Source organism: Akebia trifoliata, chromosome 14, assembly GCF_017979445.1.
Source record: "Akebia trifoliata isolate Shusen 1 chromosome 14, ASM1797944v1, whole genome shotgun sequence".
Taxonomy (NCBI): Eukaryota; Viridiplantae; Streptophyta; class Magnoliopsida; order Ranunculales; family Lardizabalaceae; genus Akebia; species Akebia trifoliata.
In genome coordinates, this window is record NC_141388.1 from 4,540,549 (window position 1) to 4,565,943 (window position 25,395).

Below are 25,395 nucleotides of genomic sequence, written 5' to 3' on the forward strand. Positions count from 1 at the left end.
TTTATAAATTCATCATGTCAATACAGAAATTTGAATTTTCAGGAGAGGTGCTTCCTTCTAGTTTACAATTATTTATATTTAACTAAATTCAGCACATTTTCGATCAAATTAATCTTAAAATAGTGCTTAGTACCATTACTTAATTAGCAAAAAATATTTGATTTGGGACTTTTATTGATCTAGTTAGAAATCTCCAAATTTTTTCGATGACACTTTGACAAGGATAATTTCTTTCAAATTTTAAAAATATATAGTCTTATAAGACTTAAGGTCGCAATAAGGCAATGTGAACTAGTTCAGTTGGCAAAGTCTTTGGGTGATCATGATACATAGACTTGGGTTCGATTTTCTTAAGCATTAAGATATTGAACTTATTCAAAATGGGTTTACCGATTAAAAGGCAGAGTACGGGTTTTTGATAATTTCCATTAGATCACAATCCACAAAAAACCAATTGGATGGGATATAATTTTGAAGTGTACTCAAGAAAAAGACCTATGGTTTTTTGTGTGCATGTCATGTCAACGAGTGAATTTTGAGTGATTTTTTGAGTCAATCTTGAATTAACATGGATCGGGTAACTTGTATTAGAAAATGTATCCCAAGGTTATGTTAAATACCTTTATTGTTTAATATTGAGCAACGGAATTTATATTTTAGTGATCTAAGCTTGCATTTATTTCGTAAGTCAACTCATCCTAACGCGAATCTGACCGTTATTATTTAGAGCAATTTTGGAGTGAAGAAGCACTTTTGGTTAGTGCGATATGAGGTACAATTTGAGTTTACATCAGTATTATGTAATAAGTAAAATCAATGCTCCGCCAAATGTGACCGCTTCTTTTGGTCTGACTCCGATTGGTTGACTTGGTTACCTCTATATTTTAATTTTTCAACAAACAAACTCACGTTCTCAATCAAGCAAAAGATATAGGAAAACGACTGGCTGTGTAAGTTGTGGGGAACAAAGCGGTCCCACAAACATGCTGTAAAAAGTTAAATTTCTTTCGGAAGGGTACAAAAGAAAAGTCTAGGAAAACTTTACGAAGGGAGTGTTTGGCTGGAGGCAGGGGCAGATTTACTGTGAGTGCATTCGCCACCACAAAAGTTTTTAAAGCCTATGAATTAATGAGTTATTGTGATAGATATTAGTAGTAGATAAAGAAATCTGTCACTATTGTCTTCATAAAAAAATTTCTACTCTCAATTGCCCCCACATGGGCATAATCCCGACTCCACCCCTAACTAGAGGTTTTTAATGTGTTGTTTGATAGGGCTTAGAGAATTCATCTCTTAGTCGTACAGATTACATCCAAACACTTCTTTATTATTATAATAAGAGAGAACAAGCAACATCAAAATTTGAATTTCAAAAATACACCCACCTAAACATTTAAATTTAGAGACCTGATCATATGCACCCAAGGTGGAGGATTGAAATTTTCTTCCCACACGTCAACACATACCACATACGTCACAATCCAAGAAATTAATGCCTAAAATCTCTCTTTTTGAAAATTGTCTTAGATTGTAACTTATGTGACAAGTGTTGAGATGTGAGATGTTTCAATCCTTCACCCTAGGTGAATACAACGACTCTTTAATTTGATATAATGAAGTTCATTTTGATAAATTAAAAAAAGAAATTAAGAAAATTACAATCCCACAACATACATTATTAAAATCACTTTGGTTAATTTTCAAAATAATAAAAATATTCTTATCATTATATAATCTCTAGAATTGCTCTTTAATTAATATTTTTAAATTATAAATAAGCCATTCAAATACATGTGTTTTGCAAATACCACGTTCTAGTCCAGTAAGAGGAAACGTGATAAGCAAGATTAGAAATTGATTTATCAGATAAAAGAGAGGTTTCGTTGAAATCATTTTACAAAAGAAAATAAATGATTAACATTATAAAAAACTTTAATTAATAATGTGTGTGAGAAAGACATGCATGCGTGCGTACTTGCGTCATTCCAAATCTCTTTCTAACAAAAGGCAGATTCAGACTCGCAGTATTTTTTTAATTAAAGTATTAGCTTGTGGCACCAGTAAAATAATATTAGGCCTCAATTCCTTGACCCATGAAAGTGTGCGTATTACACTCAATTGAAATTTGTAAGGCAATTTTAAGATTATAAACTATATCCAAGGAGTACGGAAGAATTTAGGATTAAATGATTTATTTTTATATTTTTAAATGAAAGATTTTTAAATAATATTAATTTTAGATATACTTCTGTTAGGATAATTAATATGCATCAGATTAGCTCATACTTAACTTGAATTGGAATTGATCATCCCCTGGCATAAAATAGGAAGAATGTATGTTGCGGTTGGTTTTATTAGGTTGAACTACGATCTGACACAAAATGAATCAATCCTTAAGTGGCATGTAATAAATCACATACTAATAAATTTGAGAATTCTCATTATACTTAACTTTTTTTTTTTTTTTTTTTTTTTTTTATGGGATTTTTTAATTCAAATAGTGAATATATATTTTTTTTAGGATAACAAGGTGTACAGACTTACATTCGACTAGGACGACCGAATGAGCTAAGGTCGGAATCAAGGTATTTAGAGTCCTCCTCTAAACATGTCTAACACTTGCACATCATACACACCAGGTAAGTGAGGGGACACTCTCGTGGATAACCCTTTGTGAGAGTAAAATCCTTACCAACTTAGTAAGGCTAGTTTGACTCTTTTGAGGGATGCAAATGAATTTGAAAGTTGAGGTTATACATTAAATTTTGTCTTTAGGAATATATATTTTCTTAGAAATTATTGGGACAAGTCCTCGCAAAAAGTTTTAAATTTATTAAATTTTGTCTTTAGAAATACATATTTTCTTGGAAATTATTGGGAAAAGTCCCCGCAAAAAGCTTTAAATTAATTAAAGACCAAGTACAAAGAATCACAACAAGTAGGTTAATTTTTTCTTGACTTTCTATCTTTTCATACGGAAGTTTTCTTAAAAGGGTAACACGTTCCAGTGACGTCATCAATTGACCAAGCGTGTTGAAATTCCCAGTACGAAAATCGATGAATATCTACGGTATACCCTCCTCCTGCTATGACTTTTTTGTTTCCGCCAACTAGTTCGCCTATAAATACCCCCTCCAACTTTCACCATAATCTATAAAGCCACAGCAGCAAAGAAACTAATTATACAGAGACTCAAACAATCTCTTCTTCTTCTTCTACTTGTACTTCATCTCTGTATCTTTCCTCAAAGCCAATCTTCAAAGAGAAAACCAAAAATGCCGAGAAAAGGAATGAGAAGTATCTTCTTTTGTTCTAACGGAAACTCATCTTCTTCTTTGAATTATAATTATTCTCCGAGTCCTAATTCTCCTTTACGAATCAGTCCTTCAAGTCCTCTCTTCTCCTTCTCTGAATCCATGATGGAAGAAACCATTAATATGGCTGAACAGATGATCAACAAATGGAATCCAGAATCCTCTACATATGCAAAGTTCACCTCTCTTTTCTACGAAAACAAAAGAGAAGCTAAAGATTTTCTCAAATGCGTTAAGGATTTGCAGAGAGCTATGCATTTCTTGGTTCTTGAGAATTCGACTTGTCCCAATCTCATCCGAGCTCAAAATTTGATGCAAATCGCCATGAAAAGGCTTGAGAAAGAATTCTATCAGATCCTCTCCATGAATCGAGCTCATCTAGATCCTGAATCGATCTCTGGACGATCATCGATTGCGTCTGAGAGATCGAGATCGAGTCTTTCGGATTATGAAGATGATCTCGCTTCGGAAGATGAGATCCAGATCGCTGGTAATTCCATCTCTGAGGTTGAACAAGTCTCGATGATTGCCATGAATGATCTTAAGTCGATTGCGGATTGTATGATTTCTTCTGGTTATGGGAAAGAATGCGTCAAGATCTACAATATTATCAGGAAATCGATCATTGATGAAGGCCTCTACCGACTAGGAATTGAGCGTTTGAGTTCTCACCATATCCGAAAAATGGATTGGGAGGTGTTAGAGATGAAGATCAAGAATTGGTTGGATGCTTTGAAATTCGCATTTAAAACACTCTTCCATGGCGAAAGAATTCTTTGCGATTACGTCTTCTCGTCCTCCGATTCAATTCGAGAATCCTGCTTCTCCGAAATCTCTAAAGAAGGAGCTATCAATCTCTTCCAATTTCCTGAACTCGCCTCGAAGGTCAAGAAAAAATCTTCCGAAAAAATATTTAGCATGCTCGATCTCTACGGTTCTATCTCCAATCTCTGGCCAGAGATAGAAACCATCTTCTCATTCGCATCGACCTCTGTTGTTCGATCACAAGCGCTTTCCTCACTCGTCCATCTAGGCGAGTCAGTTCGTACAATGTTGTCCGACTTCGAATGCACAATTCAGAAGGACTCGTCGAAATCGCTCGTTCAAGGTGGTGGACTTCATCATCTCACCCAATTCGCCATGAACTATACATGCCTCCTAGCCGATTACAGTGGAATTCTCTCCGATATAATCGGAGACTCAGCATTGCCGAATAAATCAGCTTTGACGGAATCTTATTTTGAAAGTCTGAAATCCGACGACAGTGAACTGTCTCCAATCTCCATTCGATTCGCTTGGTTGATTCTTGTTCTTCTCTGCAAGCTCGACGTGAAGGCTGGACAATACAAAGATTTCTCACTATCGTATCTCTTCCTCGCTAATAATCTCCAACATGTCATCTATAAAGTCCGTAGATCCAATCTACGATACATCCTTGGCGAGGATTGGATTTCGATGAATGAAAACAAAGTGAGAGCGTACGCGGCGAACTACGAACAAATGGGTTGGAGTAAAGTTCTATCTGCGTTACCTGAAGATCCAACTGGTGTGATTTCTCTTGAAGAGGTGAAGAATTACTTCAAGAGATTCAATTCTGCCTTCGAAACAGTGTATCGGACACAATCCTCATGGGTCGTACCAGATAGTAAGCTTAGAGACGATATCAAAGTATCCATTCTTAATAAGTTGGTAGCGGCATATCGGCCATTTTATGATAAGTATCGGATTGTGTTGAAAGAGGAAAAAAATTCAGAGTCTTTGTTTAGATTTACACCTGACGCTCTTAGTAATTACTTATCGGATTTGTTTAACGGTATGGGAGTTTCAGGTTCTTCATCATCGTCATCTTCTTCTTCAAAGCATTCTTTGCCTCGATCACAGTTTCACTGATACGAAGCGATACGATACAGTTTATACAAGTTTCGCGGGTTGTTGTACGTATTTTGTCTGTGTCTCTCTCTGTAAAAATAAAATAGAAAAGAAGAAAAAAAAAATTGTAAAAATATATCAAGTCCGCGAGTTTTCTGTAGAGGAATTTTGAATAATTGATATTTACAGTCTTTTATATTAGATTGACTTGTTGATCATTTTACTTATTATTTATATACACCTGAGACTTGTTGATCATTTTTGTTTTTTTTTTTTCGTTTTTATTGATCTGTACTCGAAGCTTCGGTGGTTTGTGGACTAAGAAGGCTAAACGTTGAGGATTAAATAAATAAATTCCACGCCAAGGAAAAATAATACATGATTAACAAACGACCACGTCATCATGGTCATTATTTTATTTTTAAAAAAAACAAGAGATTTACCCGGCTGGTCTAACAGTTGAATTTTTATTTAAAAAACTCCCTTAGAATTCTCACAATTCCAAGAGAACCTTACTTTATGAAGTTTTTTACCCACTAAACCTCACTTTATCTAGTTTGTTACCCAACGAATAGAACAGCTGTTACGGCCGTGCTCTTTCGAAACAAGATCGTATGCTGCAAGGGATGCTAGTTCACAAATAAACTTGTAAAAAATAATCTCACATTACAAATGCAATTAACAAACAAGATAACGAAGACAACACGAGACAAAGTCTAGAGGTAATTTTATTGATATCTATACAAATTACATAGTGTAACACGTTACAAAAGCAAATATGTATGTTATAAGTAACTGATGATCTATGACATGGGGGACACTACATGATTTGTCACGAGGGCTTGAAGTCAATGTGGGTGTAGGCCGGGGATTGAAACACTAAACACCATTCCTACAAAGAGTATGCTAAGTCTTTCTTAGGTTTTCAGAAGAAAACATCAAAAGTAAAAGTCGGTCATACTCCCTTATTATTAAAATACCACTAAACTAACAAATATGCCCCATCATGGGATTGAGCGGGATCCACATCATAAATTTCTTTTTTTTTTTTCCAGTTAATTTGTTACTTAACATACTTTTAATTTGCGGAGTTCAAAAATATGATCTAATGTATAAGATCGTAAAGGAAAAAATTCTAACAACTTTAAAAAAATAAAAAAAATAAAAAAATTCTTTTTTACCGTTGTATTTTAATTTTAAATTTTAGAGTTCAACATCCATCTATTTTCAACATCTACTATCAAGATTAAAAAGATTTTTTTGTTTTAATTTTTTCTCTCGAATTTGAATTTTTTACATGCAACCTGAAGGTAGGAGTTGTTGGATTGCTAATTTGATTGTCCATGTGAGCCCAATGGCCCTTAGTAAGATCAAAATTAGTCATAGTAATATGATTCATAAAGTATGGTTTGCGCAAATAGCAAACTTGCTAAAGTAGGGGAGTTGTAATAAAATTGCTACAGGAGGTCTGCCTGATATATCTCTTTTAAAAAAAGGGAAAATTACTCAAAAGACACTCATGAAAGAATTTCTTTCAAGATTGTTCCTAAGTTTCAGTAGTTGCTAAGCAGGATATTTAGTAAACTTTTCTTTCTAAATCGTCCATGGATCTCACCGTTCGAACTCATCATCTTCATCCAAAAATTGAATTTTTAACATCTCAATCGACTTTCAAAGGCTTCATTTTACAAAAAATGATTTAAGAAAGAAAAAAAAAACAATTTTCAAAGATTTTTTAAAAAAATATTTTGAAGATGTATGTAAGAAAATAAGATTTTTTCCACTTCTTTTTCTTAATTTTTAGATGAAAATCGATTAAGAATGGTTATTTTGAATTCAAATCATTTAAACAAGTCGTTATCTCAAATTTTTAGTAATTCTTTTCATGAATTTTAGTTGGAAAAACTCAAAAATTTAAGATGGGTAAATTTTACCAGTGTCAAATTCAACAGTAAATAAAAAGTGGTGAACTCAACAGTAAATAGTGGTGAATTCGACAATAAAAATTGTGAACTCGACAGTATGAGAGACCACTAAGAAAGAATTTTTTTACTAAATGTCATATCAAACTATGGCACAAAACTTAAGGATTATTCATAAAAAAAACCCTTTCACGAGGGACCTTTAAGTAATTTTCCCTTTAAAAAATGTTGGAAATTTGAGAACTTTCTTTACCCAACGAATCTCAATAAAAAAGTACTTGCAGGGAAACAAAAAAAGTCAAAATCACATGCTTATTTCGAAAAGTAATACTTGGACCCCAGAAGTCAATTTTGGCAAATTTCTGCCTTCTAAGGCATTCCATTTAAATTAGAAATCTACATTGCCAATAATATAATTGAAGCTTATAAAAAATAATTAAATACTCAAAAGTCCACATTTTATAAATAGACATGTCCAAACATAGAGGGTGACATATATTTGTTGCAACACACATAATACACTTAGAAATGAAGGAGAAAGAACAAACACTTAGTATAAGTTTATATATTTTTTTAGGTAGGTAAACGAAGGTAGAAGTGTATTTCTGAGGCAGTTATGCGACCACCACAGCTGTCTGCTCTGCCGGCCTAGGAATGGATTGCCAACCTGTACAATGTTGGAGAACTTCTTTTAGAGACTCGGACGGAGTCTCCATTGTCCATGTCGGGTAGAATTCACTTGGATGGAATATGCTTTCCTCGCCACCACTTTTCATTAAACACGTTTGAGCTCCACATAGAAAAAGGTCCCCTTCAGATCTTAGGCAGCCAGATGAGGTATCTTCCTTGTCAGCTGCCTGCAAAAATTATGAGGAAACCTCACTCTATAAATTCAACGACGAGAAACATTTGAAAGAAGCAATCTGGAGATCTATTCATCAAAATATAAGAAACCAGAAATACTTTGTAATAGACCGCAGTTTTCATTATTTTGTTCAGCTATTGAGTTCCTTGATGATCTAATGAAAGATAAAATGAAATATGGGTTAACTTTATTGAGTAAAATAGATCTTACCCATGTTATATAGAACACCAAAATACTAAGCATAAATCACCATATTAAAATGTTTTGCCAGTTCAACGCAATCACAATGGATTCCAGAAGTATTTCTTGGCTTACTCAGTGTGGCTACTTTTTAAGCATTACTTGAGCATCATTACTTGTGGATCCACGGTGTTGGAACTCATGAGACCAATTAAATAATGTAGCCCACGAGTAGTTTGATGTTTCTCTATTTTTGTGCGGGATCCATGGTGTCAATGTCCACAAGACCAATGACTGACATGGCTCTCAGTATTTTATTACACCCCCCCCCCCCCCCCCCCCAAATCCTTTTTTTTCCAACACGAGCAAGGGTTAGTGGTCAGTGTGAAGGTGGATTCAACAAGTTTTTGAACCTAGGTTGTGGAATCAATACTCCACATGCCTATTTCATACAAAGACTTAATTTCTGAAATCTGTAATCAAGACCTGTTCCAGTTTAAGTACCCATAAAGATGCCCGAGCATCAAAGCTTAAAGACAAAATGATTGCAGCCTGACATCAATGAGTAGGTCTATCAACATTAATCACCCATCCCACACAGAACTTGCAAATGCGCATCAGTTTGATCAAAACTCAAATGCCGTGTAAAAGGAGCAAGAAAGATGCTAGAAGGATGTGATTGATATTTATTGATGTAATGACATCTCTGGATGAAAAGAAAACCAATCACAACTTGAATGCCTTTCATAATGGTTTTGACATCCCCATGACAGGCATGAGCATCCAAAAGTTTAACAAGAACAAGGAAAGGAAAAAAAAGGAAGGATGCACATAGATGCACCCACAAAAGTAAAAAAGCACATATTGATTTTCTACAAGGTATTAAATCTGCTAATTTCCACCAACTGAAAATATTACATTTTTAACTTCTTGCTGATTGGCACTGCAGCAAATAGTACCACTTACCAGCACTATCACAAAAAAACAAAAAAGTTAACTTATATGAGATGTCCCCCTTACTTACACATGCATATACACACTCCAATGATTGAATGCACCACTATAGTGCCCTATTTAGTAATTCCCGAACTGACAGATGTTTCTGAATGAAACCATTCAAAACATCATTCTTGACATAAAAAAGCTTAAAAAAACAGATGGAAAGAGATGCATGCAATTAGAATCTAAAACAAAGGTTCAGACGACCTTTTTGCCATCCATAGATAATGGGGGCTTTCATTCCAACTTTTTTCCTATGAATTTTTTCCCCTTTCCTATAGATTGATGACATAATGTAATCCTCAGTCACGGACAATGATTTGATTGATGATGAGGAAAGTAATTCTACGATTAGAGATCCATGTCAACGACAAAAATATTGATTCATCAAATTCAATTGAGTCCCGACTCATAGTGATCAAATCTTTGAAGTAAATACAATGCCAGACCTATGTTACCTGATTCATGAGTTCGCTTGGTTCGAATTCGGGTTAGTAATTTGCCAATCAAGAATGAACCCGGTTTGTAGGGGTAGACAGAGATGAGGGTATTTGAAGGTTGAGATGATGAGTAAGGGAAAAAATATGTTGAAGATGGTAGATTTTGGAAAGAAAAAATCTGAAATTTTTCTTTACAGGTAGAAGAGGGTATTTGGTCAATTTTCATGAGTCTATTAGTATAACTAAGGTCAAAGGGGAGGATGTCTCAAATATTGTTAATATGTGGAAGGGGATTTAAACAAATAGGATAAAATGATGAAGTCACTTGGTTACCTACTTTTCACGAACCAAGAGCGAACCACACCGTGAACCAGTTTGCGGTTCAGTTATTTATGAGCGAATTCGGTAACCCAGATCCAGACAAGGGAAAACAAGGTTTCATATATTATTTTTAAGTCTTTATGATTCCAAATAAATAACTTTTTTCATTATTTTTCAAATTACTCTAATCATCCCAATCAGAGCACTGTTCCAAACACTAGGGATGTTCTAGTATCTTCCAAATGAACTAATCAGACAAACAAGTAGAAAACATTAATAATCATCATAATGAGCAAATGAAAGTGAGGGTGAGTGTTGCTTTTCTTTTTTCTTTTTTTGCAAGGAATTATGTGTGCACGTGCATCCACACATGCATGTGGGCGTGTGTGCGTGCATGTGCGAAGAGTGCAAAGGGGGAAAGGACTATAACAGACGTCCTCAGGGATCCCATAACTAGTTCATGAAACTGCTGTAATAAGAAAATGTACAGGGCTCCACCAGTACTGGAGGATAGGATATGACCAGCTTCAAAGATTACATGCAATAAAGGTTTTCTAAACAGCAACAAATAAATATGCATCTTACCCCATATTATGCTAATAGCCTCAATATAGCACAAAAGAGAAAAGCTTCCCACTCTATATTTGTCGGGTTAGCCGAAATCCATATAAAGAACTATTGGAAAAAAAAAATCAATAATTTATAGGAGGGCTTGAACAACTACCTTCTCTGGAAGATATTTAAAAGTCCCCTTCTTTTGTCCTGCTTCATAAATATTGCACTGAGAATAAATCTGCATAAAAACAAAAACAAATAAGAAATTATCAAACACTTCAACAAGGAGAGAGTCTCTAGATGTTACAATTATTTAAATGAAATAATGGCAGATATTAAATATCTTCGCACCTGTGATTCTACACTAGCACAAACAGCATATATGCCCCAATTTCTGGTATAATTGTTGTACAGATGAACCTTTGCAAATCTAACACGAGGGTGTCGCTGTCGGGTCCCATCAAAAAAGCAATGGTGAATGGTCACCCGGATGCATCTATCACCAATATGAGTGGGGTCTGCTCCAATAAGCATTGTCTTGTCATGCCGCGAAAAGTGACATCTGGGGGCAGAAACCACGTAACTTGATCAAGAACAGACATTAATCACCAAAAAACAACTCTCTCAAGTCTTGTATGGAAGTATAAAAGATTTTTATTTGGAATTTCTTTTCCTCAAAATATTTCCGAAAAATAATTGTATACAGTTTTCATTGAAGGAGATATTTTCTTAGCTTCCATACAGGCATTAATTTCTTAATATGAGATGATCAACTCCTCACCTAGACACAGTTATATCTGTGCTTTCTCGTGTTATATCAATTAGTCCATCATCATAATCACGAAGGCTACAACGGTCTATCCATATGTGCTTTGATTTGGGTTTTATTTGAATGCCATCAACATCCGGTCCTCTACCACCTTCGAACTCCAGATTGCATATTATAACATGTTCGCATTCCTTCAACCGTAGACCCTTGCCCGTGAATTTTATCTTATGGCCCCGACCGTCAATTGTCTTATAGGATGACACACTCAAGTAAGACGAAAGATGAATGGTGCCCGAAACTTCAAAGATAATCCACAGTGGTTCTTTTTTACGGCATCCATCACGGAGTGAACCAGGCCCATCATCTGTAATAGTTAAAGAATTAGGAATCGTAACTTAGTCCTATATCCAATACCCAAATAAAGTAGTAAAAACCTCCATAAATATACTGAAGCAATCATCCATATCAAAATTTTAACAGCTAAATGGACCACGGTGCAAATTATTGGCACTTTCCAATGAATTTTGGCAGGCCAAAATAATATTCTAAAACAATACATATATATATTTGATAACCAAGAAGTTTTATTGAAAAGAGGACAAGGACTCCTCACAGAAAGGAACAACAAACAAAGGCCAAAAGGCAACAAAAACAGAACGAAAACAAGCAAAAAACAAGTCCCCGACACCCAGGGAGCAATCACCCTCTGCACAACAGATTCCACCTGAACAAGAAATCTTCAAACCCTGAACTCGTTAAAATTGTTTGCACCAATTAAACAAGAAGTCCACAATGCTAATATTCCAAAACAATTCCACTGGTAATATCAATAAAAGGACCAGATATTGATCAAAACTGCCTCATAATTTAGAACGCTTAGCCAAAGTCATCAAAACAAAATTTTGTAAACATCAAGCTAGTAGATATGCCCAATTAAGCACAAACCAATTGCAAGTCCTGACTCAACAAACTTCCGATAGAATGTACTATCATCCCAATTCACTAACTTGAACAAACACACACTTTCTCCCATAATATTTCCTTTACAATGAATCCAGTAATTGGTAAGTAATGTAAGTCTTGTTAAAGATGATCTATTAGTACAGTTGAACTACTTCCCTCTTATTAACTACTTATCTAACAACCACATGGGTGTATATGCCGGGTTGAACACAAGAACCCAAGCTCATGGTGGTGAACCAACTGAGCTACGGACTCGAGTCCAATTTATACATGGGCTCCAACCCAATCTATACATCCTCATTTACAGTCTAATCAAACTATGGGCTGCAACCCAATCTATACATCCTCATGTACAAACGTTCTGTTAGCTCCGATTTTCTCGGCAGAGCATAAAACCCCATTTTTCGGAGCTCTTTAGGTGGTCCACATCCACGATTTCTTCATCACGTCTCTTAAGGCTTAGAGACGTGACCCACTAAGATATCTGTTTGTGGCAACAAACCAAAACGTGGTCGAGTGCTTGATGGAAGCCTCGACCAAGTTTGGTTATAAAAGGAACCGTTTGGTCCCCAAACTACACACTCTATCTTAATCTTCTTTAGTCTACACCATCTAACGTGAGTGTATCCGAGTTTGGAAGTGCCAAACGAGACAGAAAATCAGTGGAAGGTGTGTGTGCGAAGTCAATGGCCGGAGGTATGGATTTTGGGCATTATTTTCAGATTTTGATTCTCTTTATTTTTATTTCCGTATTTGAGAATCAATATTTAAGTTTCAGATTTAATCTTTCATTTGGTATCAGAGCCTCCATAATCTCTGCCTTGATGTTTATTTTTTATTTTTATTGCATTCGGAAATTCGCGATTCTCGGATTTTGCATGAATTTTTTAGCTTATTAATGTTAGAAATCATAAGGATAATGGATTTCTAAAATTTCTGTATTTTTAAAGTATATTTTGGTGTTAAAATGTTGATTTGGAGACTGATTTTGGCTACTGAGTTGTATCGGATACAAATCAGATAGGAATCGGATAGAAATCGGTTGAAAAATTAGATTTCTAATTTCTATGTAATTTTTAAACAATCTTTTGGAGTTTTATCTAATAAATTGTATCGGATTCAAATCGGATAGATATCAGATAGAAATCGGATCCAAATCGGATAGATATCGGATAGAAATCGGATCTAAATCGGATACAAATCGGATAGATTCGGATAGACTGAAAGTTGAAGAAAATAAATTTCTATAAATAAAATAAATAAATAAAATAATTTCTATAATTTTTTAGGCATTTATTTAGCAACGTGCCTATCTGTTATTTATTTATTTATTTATTTTTGCATATGATATTCAGTTTATTTAATTGTATGCAATTTATTTAGATTTATATATGTTTGCATGAATTAATTATTCTGCTTAAATTAATTATGCAAAAAAAAAAAAAAAAAAATTGGTTGAAAATTTATGCTTAAAATTATAGGATTGATTATGCATAATAATGACATGTTAGTTTCAGTTAATTTTTTATGTAAAATAATTTTAAGCATAAATGAATAATGTCTAAGTGATCCATATAATTTTAGTTAATTAGAGAATAGCCACAGCATCTTTAATTAAACAAAACTATAATTAATTAGGATCACATAAAGTTTATTTAGACATTAATTGTAATTAATTATACTTAATATAATAAATTTTATCCCACAGGAAATTTTATTATATTTATATAATTAATTAGGGTAAAATATCAAATTATTCATAACTTACCCACAGAAATTATGAATTAATAATTTGGTAGTTTTATCATAAAGTTTAATTTAAGATAGAATATACATCAAATTATATACCTTGTATAATTACGAATTAAGTGAATAATTTGATTTATTCTATCATAAAAAATGATTGAATCTTTTGAATTAAAAATTTAGCCCACAGGTAATTTTTAATCATTAGACTAAATTTTTAAGCATGATTTACATTGGTAAAACATGAAATTATTTAGGTCTCAATTTTAACATAAACATGTAATTTTTAATTTATGCAGTTTCACAAACTGCGAATTTTTCTGATATCCGATGTGATATTCCCGAATTAAAGGGTGATAACTATAAAGTATAGAAAGAGAGAATTCTCCTTCACTTAGGATGGATGGACATTGATTATGCTATTAGGAAAGACGAACCACCTGCAATTTCCGATACCAGCTCTACCGCGGACATTACGCTTTATGAAAAATGGGAGCGATCTAATCGCCTCAGCGTAATGTTCATTAAGACAAAAATCTCTGCTGGTATTCGTGGTTCTGTAGATCAGCATGATAATGTCCGGGACTTGCTGAAAGCCATTGATGATCAATTCGTCACTTCAGAGAAGGCACTCACAAGTACCCTAGTCATGAAGTTCTCATCCCTAAGGCTCACAAATGTCAAAGGTGTGCGTGAGCACATCATGCATATGAGGGATATTGTGGCTCAATTAAAGAATCTCGAGGTTGAAATGTCGGAGTCCTTTCTGGTGCACTACATTTTGAATACCCTTCCGCATCAATACGGGCCCTTCAAAATCTCTTACAACACACATAAAGACAAATGGTCAATTAATGAACTCATGACCATGTGTGTTCAAGAGGAAGGAAGGCTAATGATGGAATTGGGTGAGAGTGCAATGCTGGCTACGCGAGGAAAGGGCAAATTTCAGGCTACTAATCAGAAAGGGAAAGGTAAAATACCTCCTCAATCTGATATCAAGAAAAATTTCAAGTGTTTCTTCTGTAAAAAGACGGGACACGTGAAGAAGGAATGCGCCAAATTTAAGAAATGGCTTGAGGATAAAGGTAATTCAATCTCATTTGTTTGTTATGAATCTAATATGATTAATGTAAATATTAACACATGGTGGATTGATTCTGGATCAACAATCCACATTTCGAATTCCTTGCAGGGTTTACAAAACCTAAGGAAGCCAGTGGGAAGTGAGCAAAGCATCTTATCTGGAAACAAGATGGGCTCACATGTGGAGGCTGTAGGGACATGCTGTTTAACTTTAAGTAGTGGTTTTGTTTTAGAATAAGAAAAGACCTTTTATGTTCCAAGTTTTTCTAGAAACTTGATTTCAGTTTCAAGACTTGTACCTTTTGGATATTCTTTTCACTTTTCAGAAATATCATTTAATTTATTTTATAAATCTGATTGTGTTGGGAATGGTATTTTGTCTGATGGTCTTTACTGCATTAATTTACAAAACAATACCACTTATAATGCTATGCATGTTCAAACTGGCACTAAAAGATGTGTTATTAATGAGGATTCCTCTACATTATGGCACCGGAGATTAGGTCATATCTCCATAGAGAGGATTAAAAGATTAGTAAATGATGGGGTACTTAGTACTCTAGATTTTACTGATTTTGAGACTTGTGTGAACTGCATAAAAGGAAAGCAGACCAACAAGTCAAAGAAAGGTGCTAATAGGAGTTCGGCCATATTAGAAATCATACACACTGATATATGTAGTCCAGACATGGATTCACATGGTCAGAAATACTTCATCTCCTTCATAGATGATTATTCACGATATATGTATCTCTACATGCTTCATAACAAGAATGAAGCATTAGATGCCTTTAAAATCTTTAAGGCTGAAGTAGAGAAACAATGCGGCAAACAAATTAAGATCGTGAGATCAGATAGAGGTGGAGAATATTATGGTAGATACACAGAGAATGGACAAGCGCCTGGGCCATTTGCAAAGTTTCTTCAAGAGCATGGGATTGTTGCCCAATACACTATGTCTGGTTCACCGGATCAGAATGGTGTAGCAGAAAGAAGAAACCGAACATTATTGGACATGGTGCGGAGTATGCTAAGTAACTCTAATCTTTCTAATTCCTTGTGGGCTGAAGCACTTAAGACGGCAGTGTATATATTAAACCGAGTTCCAACCAAGGCTGTTTCTAAAACGCCATTTGAATTATGGAAAGGTTGGAAACCGAGTTTGCGACATATGCGCGTTTGGGGATGTCCGTCTGAAGTAAGAATTTATAATCCACAAGAAAAGAAACTGGACCCAAGGACCATTAGTGGGTATTTCATTGGATATGCTGAAAGGTCTAAATGTTACAATTTTTTTTGTCCATCTTACAGCACTGGGATTGTGGAATCAAGAAATGCAAAGTTTCTTGAAAATGACTTGATCAGTGGGAGCGATCAAATCAGGACTATTGGTTCTGAGAATGATCATTCAGAGTCTCAACCTTCCACTTCAGGTGATAGATTGGTTATTGTTCACAGCGCCCCTCAAGTACAAACTGGTGTTGAACAACCAGTCATTGAAGTTCCACAAGCTGTTGACAACATTCCGGTAGATCAGGTTGTTCAAGAGTTGCCTGATACTTCTGAACAACAAGTTGAACCTCATACTTCCGAGGAAGATGATGATGCGATATTAAGAAGATCTGCTAGAACTAAGAAGTCAGTAATTTCTGGTGATTATGTTGTGTATCTGCAAGAATCTGACTACAACATTGGAGCCGAAAATGATCCTGAATCTTTTTCGCAAGCCATGAGTTGCAAAGAATCAGAATTATGGTACAATGCCATGGAGGAAGAGATGAATTCTATGAAGAGTAACGGAGTCTGGAACCTTGTTGTTTTGCCTAATAGTGCAAAAACCATTGGTTGTAAATGGGTCTTTAAGACAAAAAAAGACTCATTAGGCAACATTGAGAGATACAAGGCAAGACTCGTTGCTTAGGGATTCACTCAGAAGGAAGGAATCGATTACACGGAGACTTTTTCTCCTGTATCTAAGAAAGATTCCTTGCGTGCTATTTTGGCATTAGTAGCCCATTTTGACTTAGAGTTACAACAAATGGATGTGAAAACGGCATTTCTTAATGGAGATCTAGAGGAGGAGGTTTACATGAAACAACCTGAAGGATTCCCCTCTAGTAATGGTGAGTAATTGGTTTGCAAGCTTAAGAAATCCATATACGGTTTAAAACAAGCATCCCGTCAATGGTATTTAAAATTTCATAATGTAATTTCTTCATTTGGTTTTGTAGAAAATATTATGGATCAATGTATATACCAGAAGGTCAGTGGGAGTAAAATTTATTTTCTTGTTTTATATGTGGATGATATTTTGCTAGCAACCAATGATAAGGGTTTGCTGCATGAGGTGAAACAATTCCTCTCTAAAAACTTTGATATGAAGGATATGGGTGAGGCGTCTTATGTCATTGGCATTAAGATCCATAGAGACAGATTTCGAGGTATCTTGGGTTTGTCGCAGGAAACCTATATCAATAAGGTTTTAGAGAGATTTCGGATGAAGGATTGTTCACCAAGTATTGCTCCCATTGTGAAGGGTGATAAGTTCAATTTGAACCAATGCCCGAAGAACGATCTTGAGAGGGAACAAATGAAAAACATTCCATATGCTTCTGCTGTCGGAAGCCTAATGTATGCTCAGGTTTGCACAAGACCTGACATTGCATTTGTTGTGGGAATGTTGGGACGATATCAGAGTAATCCAGGTTTAGACCACTGGAGAACTGCAAAGAAAGTGATGAGGTACCTTCAAGGAACTAAGAATTACATGCTTATGTATAGACGGACGGACAATCTGGAAGTTATTGGTTACTCAGATTCGGACTTTGCTGGCTGTGTTGATTCACGCAAATCAACATCAGGTTACATTTTTATGATGGCCGGTGGAGTTGTATCATGGAGAAGTGCCAAGCAGACCTTAACTGCCACTTCCACTATGGAAGCCGAGTTCGTTTCTTGTTTTGAGGCTACTTCGCATGGTGTATGGCTTAAGAGTTTCATATCTGGGCTTAGAATTATGAATTCTATTTCTAGGCCATTGAGAATGTATTGCGACAATTCAGCTGCTGTTTTCATGGCTAAAAACAACAAAAGTGGAAGTCGAAGTAAACATATCGACATTAAATATTTAGCTGTAAGGGAACGTGTCAAAGAAAAGAAAGTGGTCATTGAGCACATTAGCACTGAATTGATGATCGCTGATCCTTTGACTAAAGGCATGCCACCATTGAAATTCAAGGATCATGTAGTGAATATGGGACTTGGTTCCATTATGTAGTTTTTCATTGTATGAACAATGTTATTTAATGAAACTCTTCTAATTGTAATGTTTCTCATATTTATGTGCACCTTAATTTATTTTGAGAAACTTCATTTGTGTTGGACCAGAATAAACATAGGGTTTATTCATTAAGAAATGTTACCACATTAAGTATAATATTAAGAAATAAATGCATTGTAATACATGGAAGATAATACTCGTCATTAGAGGACTTATCGCCATGATTCATGTATTCATTACTTAATACAGATTATCGATGGGTTTAAGATAAGACATTTGCATTGTGGACCAAGTGGGAGAATGTTAGCTCCGATTTTCTCGGCAGAGCATAAAACCTCATTTTTCGGAGCTCTTTAGGTGGTCCACATCCACGATTTCTTCATCACGTCTCTTAAGGCTTAGAGACGTGACCCACTAAGTATCTGTTTGTGGCAACAAACCAAAACGTGGTCGAGTGCTTGATGGAAGCCTCGACCAAGTTTGGTTATAAAAGGAACCGTTTGGTCCCCAAACTACACACTCTATCTTAATCTTCTTTAGTCTACACCATCTAACGTGAGTGTATCCGAGTTTGGAAGTGCCAAACGAGACAGAAAATCAGTGGAAGGTGTGTGTGCGAAGTAAATGGCCGGAGGTATGGATTTTGGGCATTATTTTCAGATTTTGATTCTCTTTATTTTTATTTCCGTATTTGAGAATCAATATTTAAGTTTCAGATTTAATCTTTCACGTTCATGAACGAACATTACAAATGAAAAACAAATCAAAATCAACAAACCCATATTACAGAATCCACAAAAAAAGGGGCAAAAGATATCCAATTGAGCTCTAAGAGATCCAAAACCCAATTGAGTTCTAAACCACAATAACAAAACGAAGATCCAATTGAGCTATATATAAAGCATACCAAAATCAAAACCCAATTAAACTCTTTAAAAAAAAAATACTACAAATAAAAAGAAGCCGTAATTTCGTGAACATATTCGATCAAAACAGATAAAATCCTAACCCTAAACATGGAGAAGAGCTAGAAAACAGTTGAAGAGAAATGAATAAGAAGAAGAAGACCTGCTAAAGTGGTGACATGATAAACCGGTCCATTTAGACCGCCGATAGCGAACCGGCCAAACCCCTCGGCCTGACCGGCCAGGGCTCTCAAGCTGCAGTCGACATGACCGTACGGTAACGACATCTTCGTATTTGTTGGGTTTTGGATCTCAGCTATCTGATTTGGCGGGTGATTTATAGAAGATGTAACGGCCGTTTCATGAGGATAACGGTCATTTGGGCCGTTCCCATCCTTACGAGGACCTGCCCTGTGACGGCCGTGAACTGTTCCCATAAATGGCAACCTTTAATATATATTTTTGGTAAACTAATAAGAAAACGACCCCCACACCTTATTTTGTTTTTCTGTTTCTTACGAAAGGGATAACGATCAGTGACGATCCTAAATGCCTAAAGAATCCAAATCTCATACTCACAATTGGAGGGTTTAAAGTTAAAATCCCGCTCCCACACCTCAAATCTTGCCACATGTCACAAATATCTCTCATTAAATGATCAAAAAAGAAAAAAATATTAAAAAAAAAAAAAAAACATTTGATGTCTCTTACCCCTTACTTTTCCGTAGGGCTGGTAATGGATTGATTCGATATTGGATCGATACTACTCTGATATCGAATAATTTTTTTTTTTTAAACATGTACTTGATTTGATCGGATTAATTAATATATAAATTAAATCCGATCCATTTCATTTCATCTTTAATCTAGAATCGATCCAATCCGTTCAGAACACATACCTTACTTAATGTTCAAAAAATTTTAAAAATATAAAATTATATACAATTTAAAAAAAAAAATCCACTTTTTAATTACAAATATAGAAAGAAACCAAAATATCTAAAACATGTTATCTATATATATTTATATAGAATTAAGAATAAATATATATTCAAATATGTCCAGATCAGGTTTTTTGTAAACGAATTAGGGTACATCTGAATCTAGTCCGAAATTGAGTCGGATCTAAGATTTTAATCTGAAAATCCAATTTTTCAAATCAGTTCAGACTTATTCCAATATCGGATATATTTTGGATCATTGCCAACTCTATTTTTGTAACCCCTTACTCCAGTTTATCAATCCCTAGTTCGACCTAGATATTTTTTGGGCTTTTCATTTATGCATCCTGCCCAATTTTGCTTACTAAAGATCAATGTCCCAGTCCTTAGCTTTTGAGATGGCTAGCTAACAACACCAATCCATCCAGCACCAAACCCTCTCATAGTGAATTAAAGACCCATGTTGAGGTTTGGGTCCAGTGGTGTATCTCGATGAAAAATGCTCGCTCTTACCATCAAATCCTCTCTGTTGCCTCCTATGCCATAATCATTCTTCATCCATCACTGACTTAGTTTAAATGAAAATTGAAGTCACCTTGGCCGATACCTCCTACTGATATATATATATATATATATATATATATATATATATATATATATATGTTTTCGTCTTTGAGCACACATTCTTTAGTACCCCCTCAAACATTTGAGGCTTCGATGTCATTTGTTTCTTGCAAGGACGAAGAATATAAGTAAAATAAGGAATAACGGTCACTAAATTTTTATCTATAAATAAAATTACTATTATATATATGTATATATTAAAAAAATCTTAGAAACATGATATTTTAATCAAAACATTCATGTAATTTTTTTTTTTTCATTATTCTTTTTATAAATCTAACTATTGTGATAACTCATCTTGCTTTTGTCTTTTAAGACCTTTAGAAACCTTTTTATTCCTTCTTTAAAAATTCTTAGAATTAGTTAATATTTCTTTCAAACTTTCCTTAAAAAATTTCAAGTTCTTTATAAATGGGTAAAAAGAAAATAAGGTCATTTTATTTTAGGAAAGCATCAAAAGGAAGTCCAACTTCCATTCCAAGAATGGTTAAATATATATATATAGATTTTTTTACCCTTTCTTTTTCACTAGATTTCTATGATATTATGATATGATCATGGTATTACCTTCACCAATAATAATCAAACATATCGGACGTAACTTACTATTTGAAGTCCCAAAGTGGCACGAGGATTTGAAGGAGTGGTGTCATAATGGATCTCTTTTGTGTAATACTAATTGATCAGGCCTTACTGGTAAGTGCTACAAAATTTCACACATTGAAACTCATGGTTATGGATCCAAATTCATTAGAATAAAACATTTTCTTTTCTAAGTGAAATCCCCTATTATATGAAAGAATGAAAAAGTGCTTTCATTGTCGTGGCATAAGAAACCTTTGTATCTTCTCAATCACAAGGGCAAAAAAAGAAATAATTGTAATTTGTCTAGGGCACCAATCATTATAACTACAATGACCAGTCATACAATCACTATTCATAATGGAAATAAGGATTTGTCTATTTTTATAACAAATCAAATGATAGGTGACAAATTGAAAGAATTTGTACTACTTAGTTCTTAGAGACATGCCAGAATTGACAATAGATCGCGTCGTTAATGTTAATTTAATTAAAGCAAACCTTACGATAGAGAGGGATCTGGGTGTAGAATTATATGCTTTAGGTCGACATATATGTCGTTTGCTCACAAATGGATTGATGTCCACCAAATATACCATAGCCACATGGCAGACATGAAAGCTATAAGATCTAAATTTTTTTTTTTTTTTTAAGAGTCCTGATAATATGACACATCAGGTGGCATACTCAAATGACTTCTTGACGTGGAAAGGTTTGGGAACCGTAGAATTGTATGCCTTGGGATACACAATTCCCTTAACATACACTTTTTTATGAGGAAGTGCAATTATGTATCTCAAGGCATACAGATCTATAAGTATCCAAACTTATCACGTCAGAGTCATCTGAGTATGCCATCTGCGAAGTCATATAACCACGACTCTTTTTTTATTATTATTAGCTTGAGACGCTTAATATGAAACCCATTGTAACACAAGCTTCTCTTGGCCCATCTCTTGGTGGGCTTTCATCATGGGCTTTGACAAGACCCTGTTCAAGGTTTTGCTGATGAGAGGATGGATTTAACCAATTTATAAGCTCATGATGGGTGGGGAAAATATTGTTGATCAATGGGCTTAAAAGAGTGTCGTAAGTTATTTTGGGCCTAGAGGCCCATGGATGGTTGGGTCTCGGACTAGCAACAATGATTTTGCCCACTTGTATAATAATCGTTAGAAGCCTAAAAATCATCTATCTAGCTGAGGTATTGATTGGTATAATCAAAGTTATTGAAAAGACTAAAGATAACCTGACTCCAAAAGAGCCACTTGAAATTCACTCTCTGACGTTAATGTGTGTATGGAGCCATAAATCTTTTTCCTTGTGTATCCCGAAGGAAAAGATCTATGGTTTTGTGCACATGCCACCTTAGTTAGTGAATTTCGAGTGGATTTTTTTGAGTCCGTTTATCACGACTATTAAAAAAGAAGAAGAGGGTAAGTTAATATGGGATGTGAAATGTTTTAAATACCCTTATCTTAAATGTACTTAGGATGAAATAATTTTAGGAAAATGCTGAAATGACAAAAGAATTTACTGTGATTCTCACAAGTTTGATGTGGGATGTACACATAATCATAAATGTGTTTCCTTGCGATACGAGTAAAAACCATCTACGATTATGTATGCATGTCCACATCAAAATTGGGAGAATTGCAGTAAATTCCGTGTCACCCCAGCATGACTCATAATTTTAATAACCTTATCTTCAAAATTTATTTACAAACGCGTTCGAATGGAAAAAAAGAATGAATCCATATTTTTGACTATGGTGTGAGACCTATACCTTAATTAAGGGCCTTAATAGAAGATAGCATATGCAAACACATGTATATGAATGGCTTATTTGTAATTTAAAAGATTAATTAATGGATAATTTTGAAGATTATATATTAAAAATGACATTTTGTAACTTTGAAAATACCATCGTGTGCGTGTGTGCAGTATTTTTGGAATCTGAATTTTTGTGTCCACTCTACATTCTCTCGTTATAATATTAAAGAAAATTTGGTTAAATTAAATGCACCTGATTTAAAATTAAGAAATTTCAAATTTAATTTTAAAAAAAATATTATGAGGATCATCATCAAAATTGTATCCCAAGAAGTTGGGATTAGCTAATTGAATCGAGATCTACTTTTTTTTTTTTGCTATTGAACTTCGTTAATTTATATCGTCCTTTACTATACCAATCCATATTCTTTTGAATCTTCCTCACTTTTTTAGAACCCTCATTGTCAAACATATACAAACTATTTTAGTTGAGTTTTTCATAATCTATCCATAATTAAAATTATTTCTATATTTTCTTAAATACATCCATTTCAACATCCTTGTTTCTACTAACCTAAATTTATTAACATGATAAATTATTTTATTTTTCCAACATTTAATTTCATAAAACATAATTATTCTTAACTTCAGAAGTCAAATTATTATATAAACAAAAAAAAAAATACATAAATAAGTGATCAATATGAATTGATGATGGCCTAGTTTGATCAAAAGCTCTACACCATTTGATATGGCTTGAAATCATCAGGATTACTAAATTTAAGTGGCCATAAATTACTAATCAAATTAATTTTGAGAGATTCTATTACCACACGTAATTTTGATAATGCCACCCCCGAATTCGTATGTAAATCACCATTGTCACACCTTTGGGTTGGCGTTAGCAAATGTTGCTGTTGTCATGAGGAGTGTCTCATCATGGTTTTTAAACTCGGTATTGCGTCTCGTCTCGTTCAACTCCGATACCGAGTCGTCTCGGACGAGTTTTCCGATACGTTTGAGACATCCCGTGAGATAATTCAAAAAATTGCATTGTGAGACATAAAACTCAGTCAAAAAATGACTTTATGAGTTGGCCTCGTTCAGCTCTGATACCAAGTTAACTCGGGCGATACGTCTCGATCTCGAACGAGTTTAAAAACCATGCGTCTCATGCGAGATCCCAAGGCCATTATTTAATGTGTAAAGTTTTTATTTATTTATTTATTTTATTATTTTGTACAATCGTGCAAATTAAAAGGGAATATTAAATGTTAATTACTTTTAAGTCACTTTAAATACCTAATTAATGCTAAGTTACTTTTAATACTTATTATAATTAATGTTAAGTCAGTTTAATACTCCCGGGAGTTTGGTTGTAAACTGACTTCCCATCTCTTAACCCTTATTAATGTTAAGTTAGTTTTAATACTCCCGGAAGTTAGGTTGTAAATTAACTTCCCATCTCTTTTGCATGCCACGTAACAGTCTGACCCACTTTAAATACTTAATAAATCTAGAACACACTAGTTCAATGAAATTAACTTAAAATAATTTCTAAATAGGTATCTCAAAATTTTCATTTTTTAATAATCATAAATTAAATTGTTATATATTATTCTATTACTAGAATTAAAAATAAAATAATAAAAATTTACAATTAATAGAATATTTGATAATTGATCATTGAGATACGTCCTATATGCATAATTGATCCATTTTACGATGTACAAATTATACATTACAAATTTTGAAAAATTTCACAAAAAATGAAAAAATTGGTTCTAAAAAAAGAATGTAATTGTTCTAAAAAGAGAAGCACCACATTGTCTCTCTCAAAAACTTTTACATTGTAAAAATCTATTTTGCCCCACATAACTTTTAATAGATTACTAAAAAAAATATAGAATTGAGATCGTATACATCTAGGGTGAAGGGTTGAAACTCTCTTCTGATCTAATATTTTACATGTCAGTCACAATCCATGAAATTAATGCCTTGGATTGTGATTTACGTGCATATATCATCTCATAGTAATGTAAATATCTGATCGTCTTCAGATTTGAATGAAATCGAAAGTTTATTTGGAAAGAAAACTAAATATACTTCAATAAATATAGTAACAAAATTTATCAAGACTGGGGTTGGTTGGCCAACTCAATAGCTTACCTTTCCAATAGGGACTTGGAAACAAAAAATAAATGGACATGTGCATCGGTGTCACTCTACGGGGACCATTACAACATATCATCACATCAGTA

The 25,395-nt window shown here is 34.2% G+C and overlaps 1 protein-coding gene and 1 pseudogene across 1 annotated transcript; one reads left to right on the forward strand and one right to left on the reverse strand.

Annotated features, from left to right (window-relative positions):
* Positions 1–3,140: 3,140 nt before the first annotated feature.
* LOC147385680 (exocyst complex component EXO70H1 pseudogene) lies at positions 3,141–5,267 on the forward strand (annotated as a pseudogene).
* Positions 5,268–7,521: 2,254 nt separating this feature from the next.
* LOC147385681 (putative pectate lyase 4) lies at positions 7,522–19,718 on the reverse strand. The gene is made up of 5 exons (XM_086422887.1): positions 19,378–19,718; positions 11,247–11,598; positions 10,817–11,027; positions 10,635–10,703; positions 7,522–7,962 (listed from the first exon to the last, which is right to left on the reverse strand). Exons 1-5 carry the CDS (start codon positions 19,649–19,651, stop codon positions 7,720–7,722), a joined length of 1,149 nt encoding a protein of 382 aa, XP_086279013.1. The 5' UTR covers positions 19,652–19,718; the 3' UTR covers positions 7,522–7,719.
* Between the last annotated feature and the right edge of the window lie 5,677 nt (positions 19,719–25,395).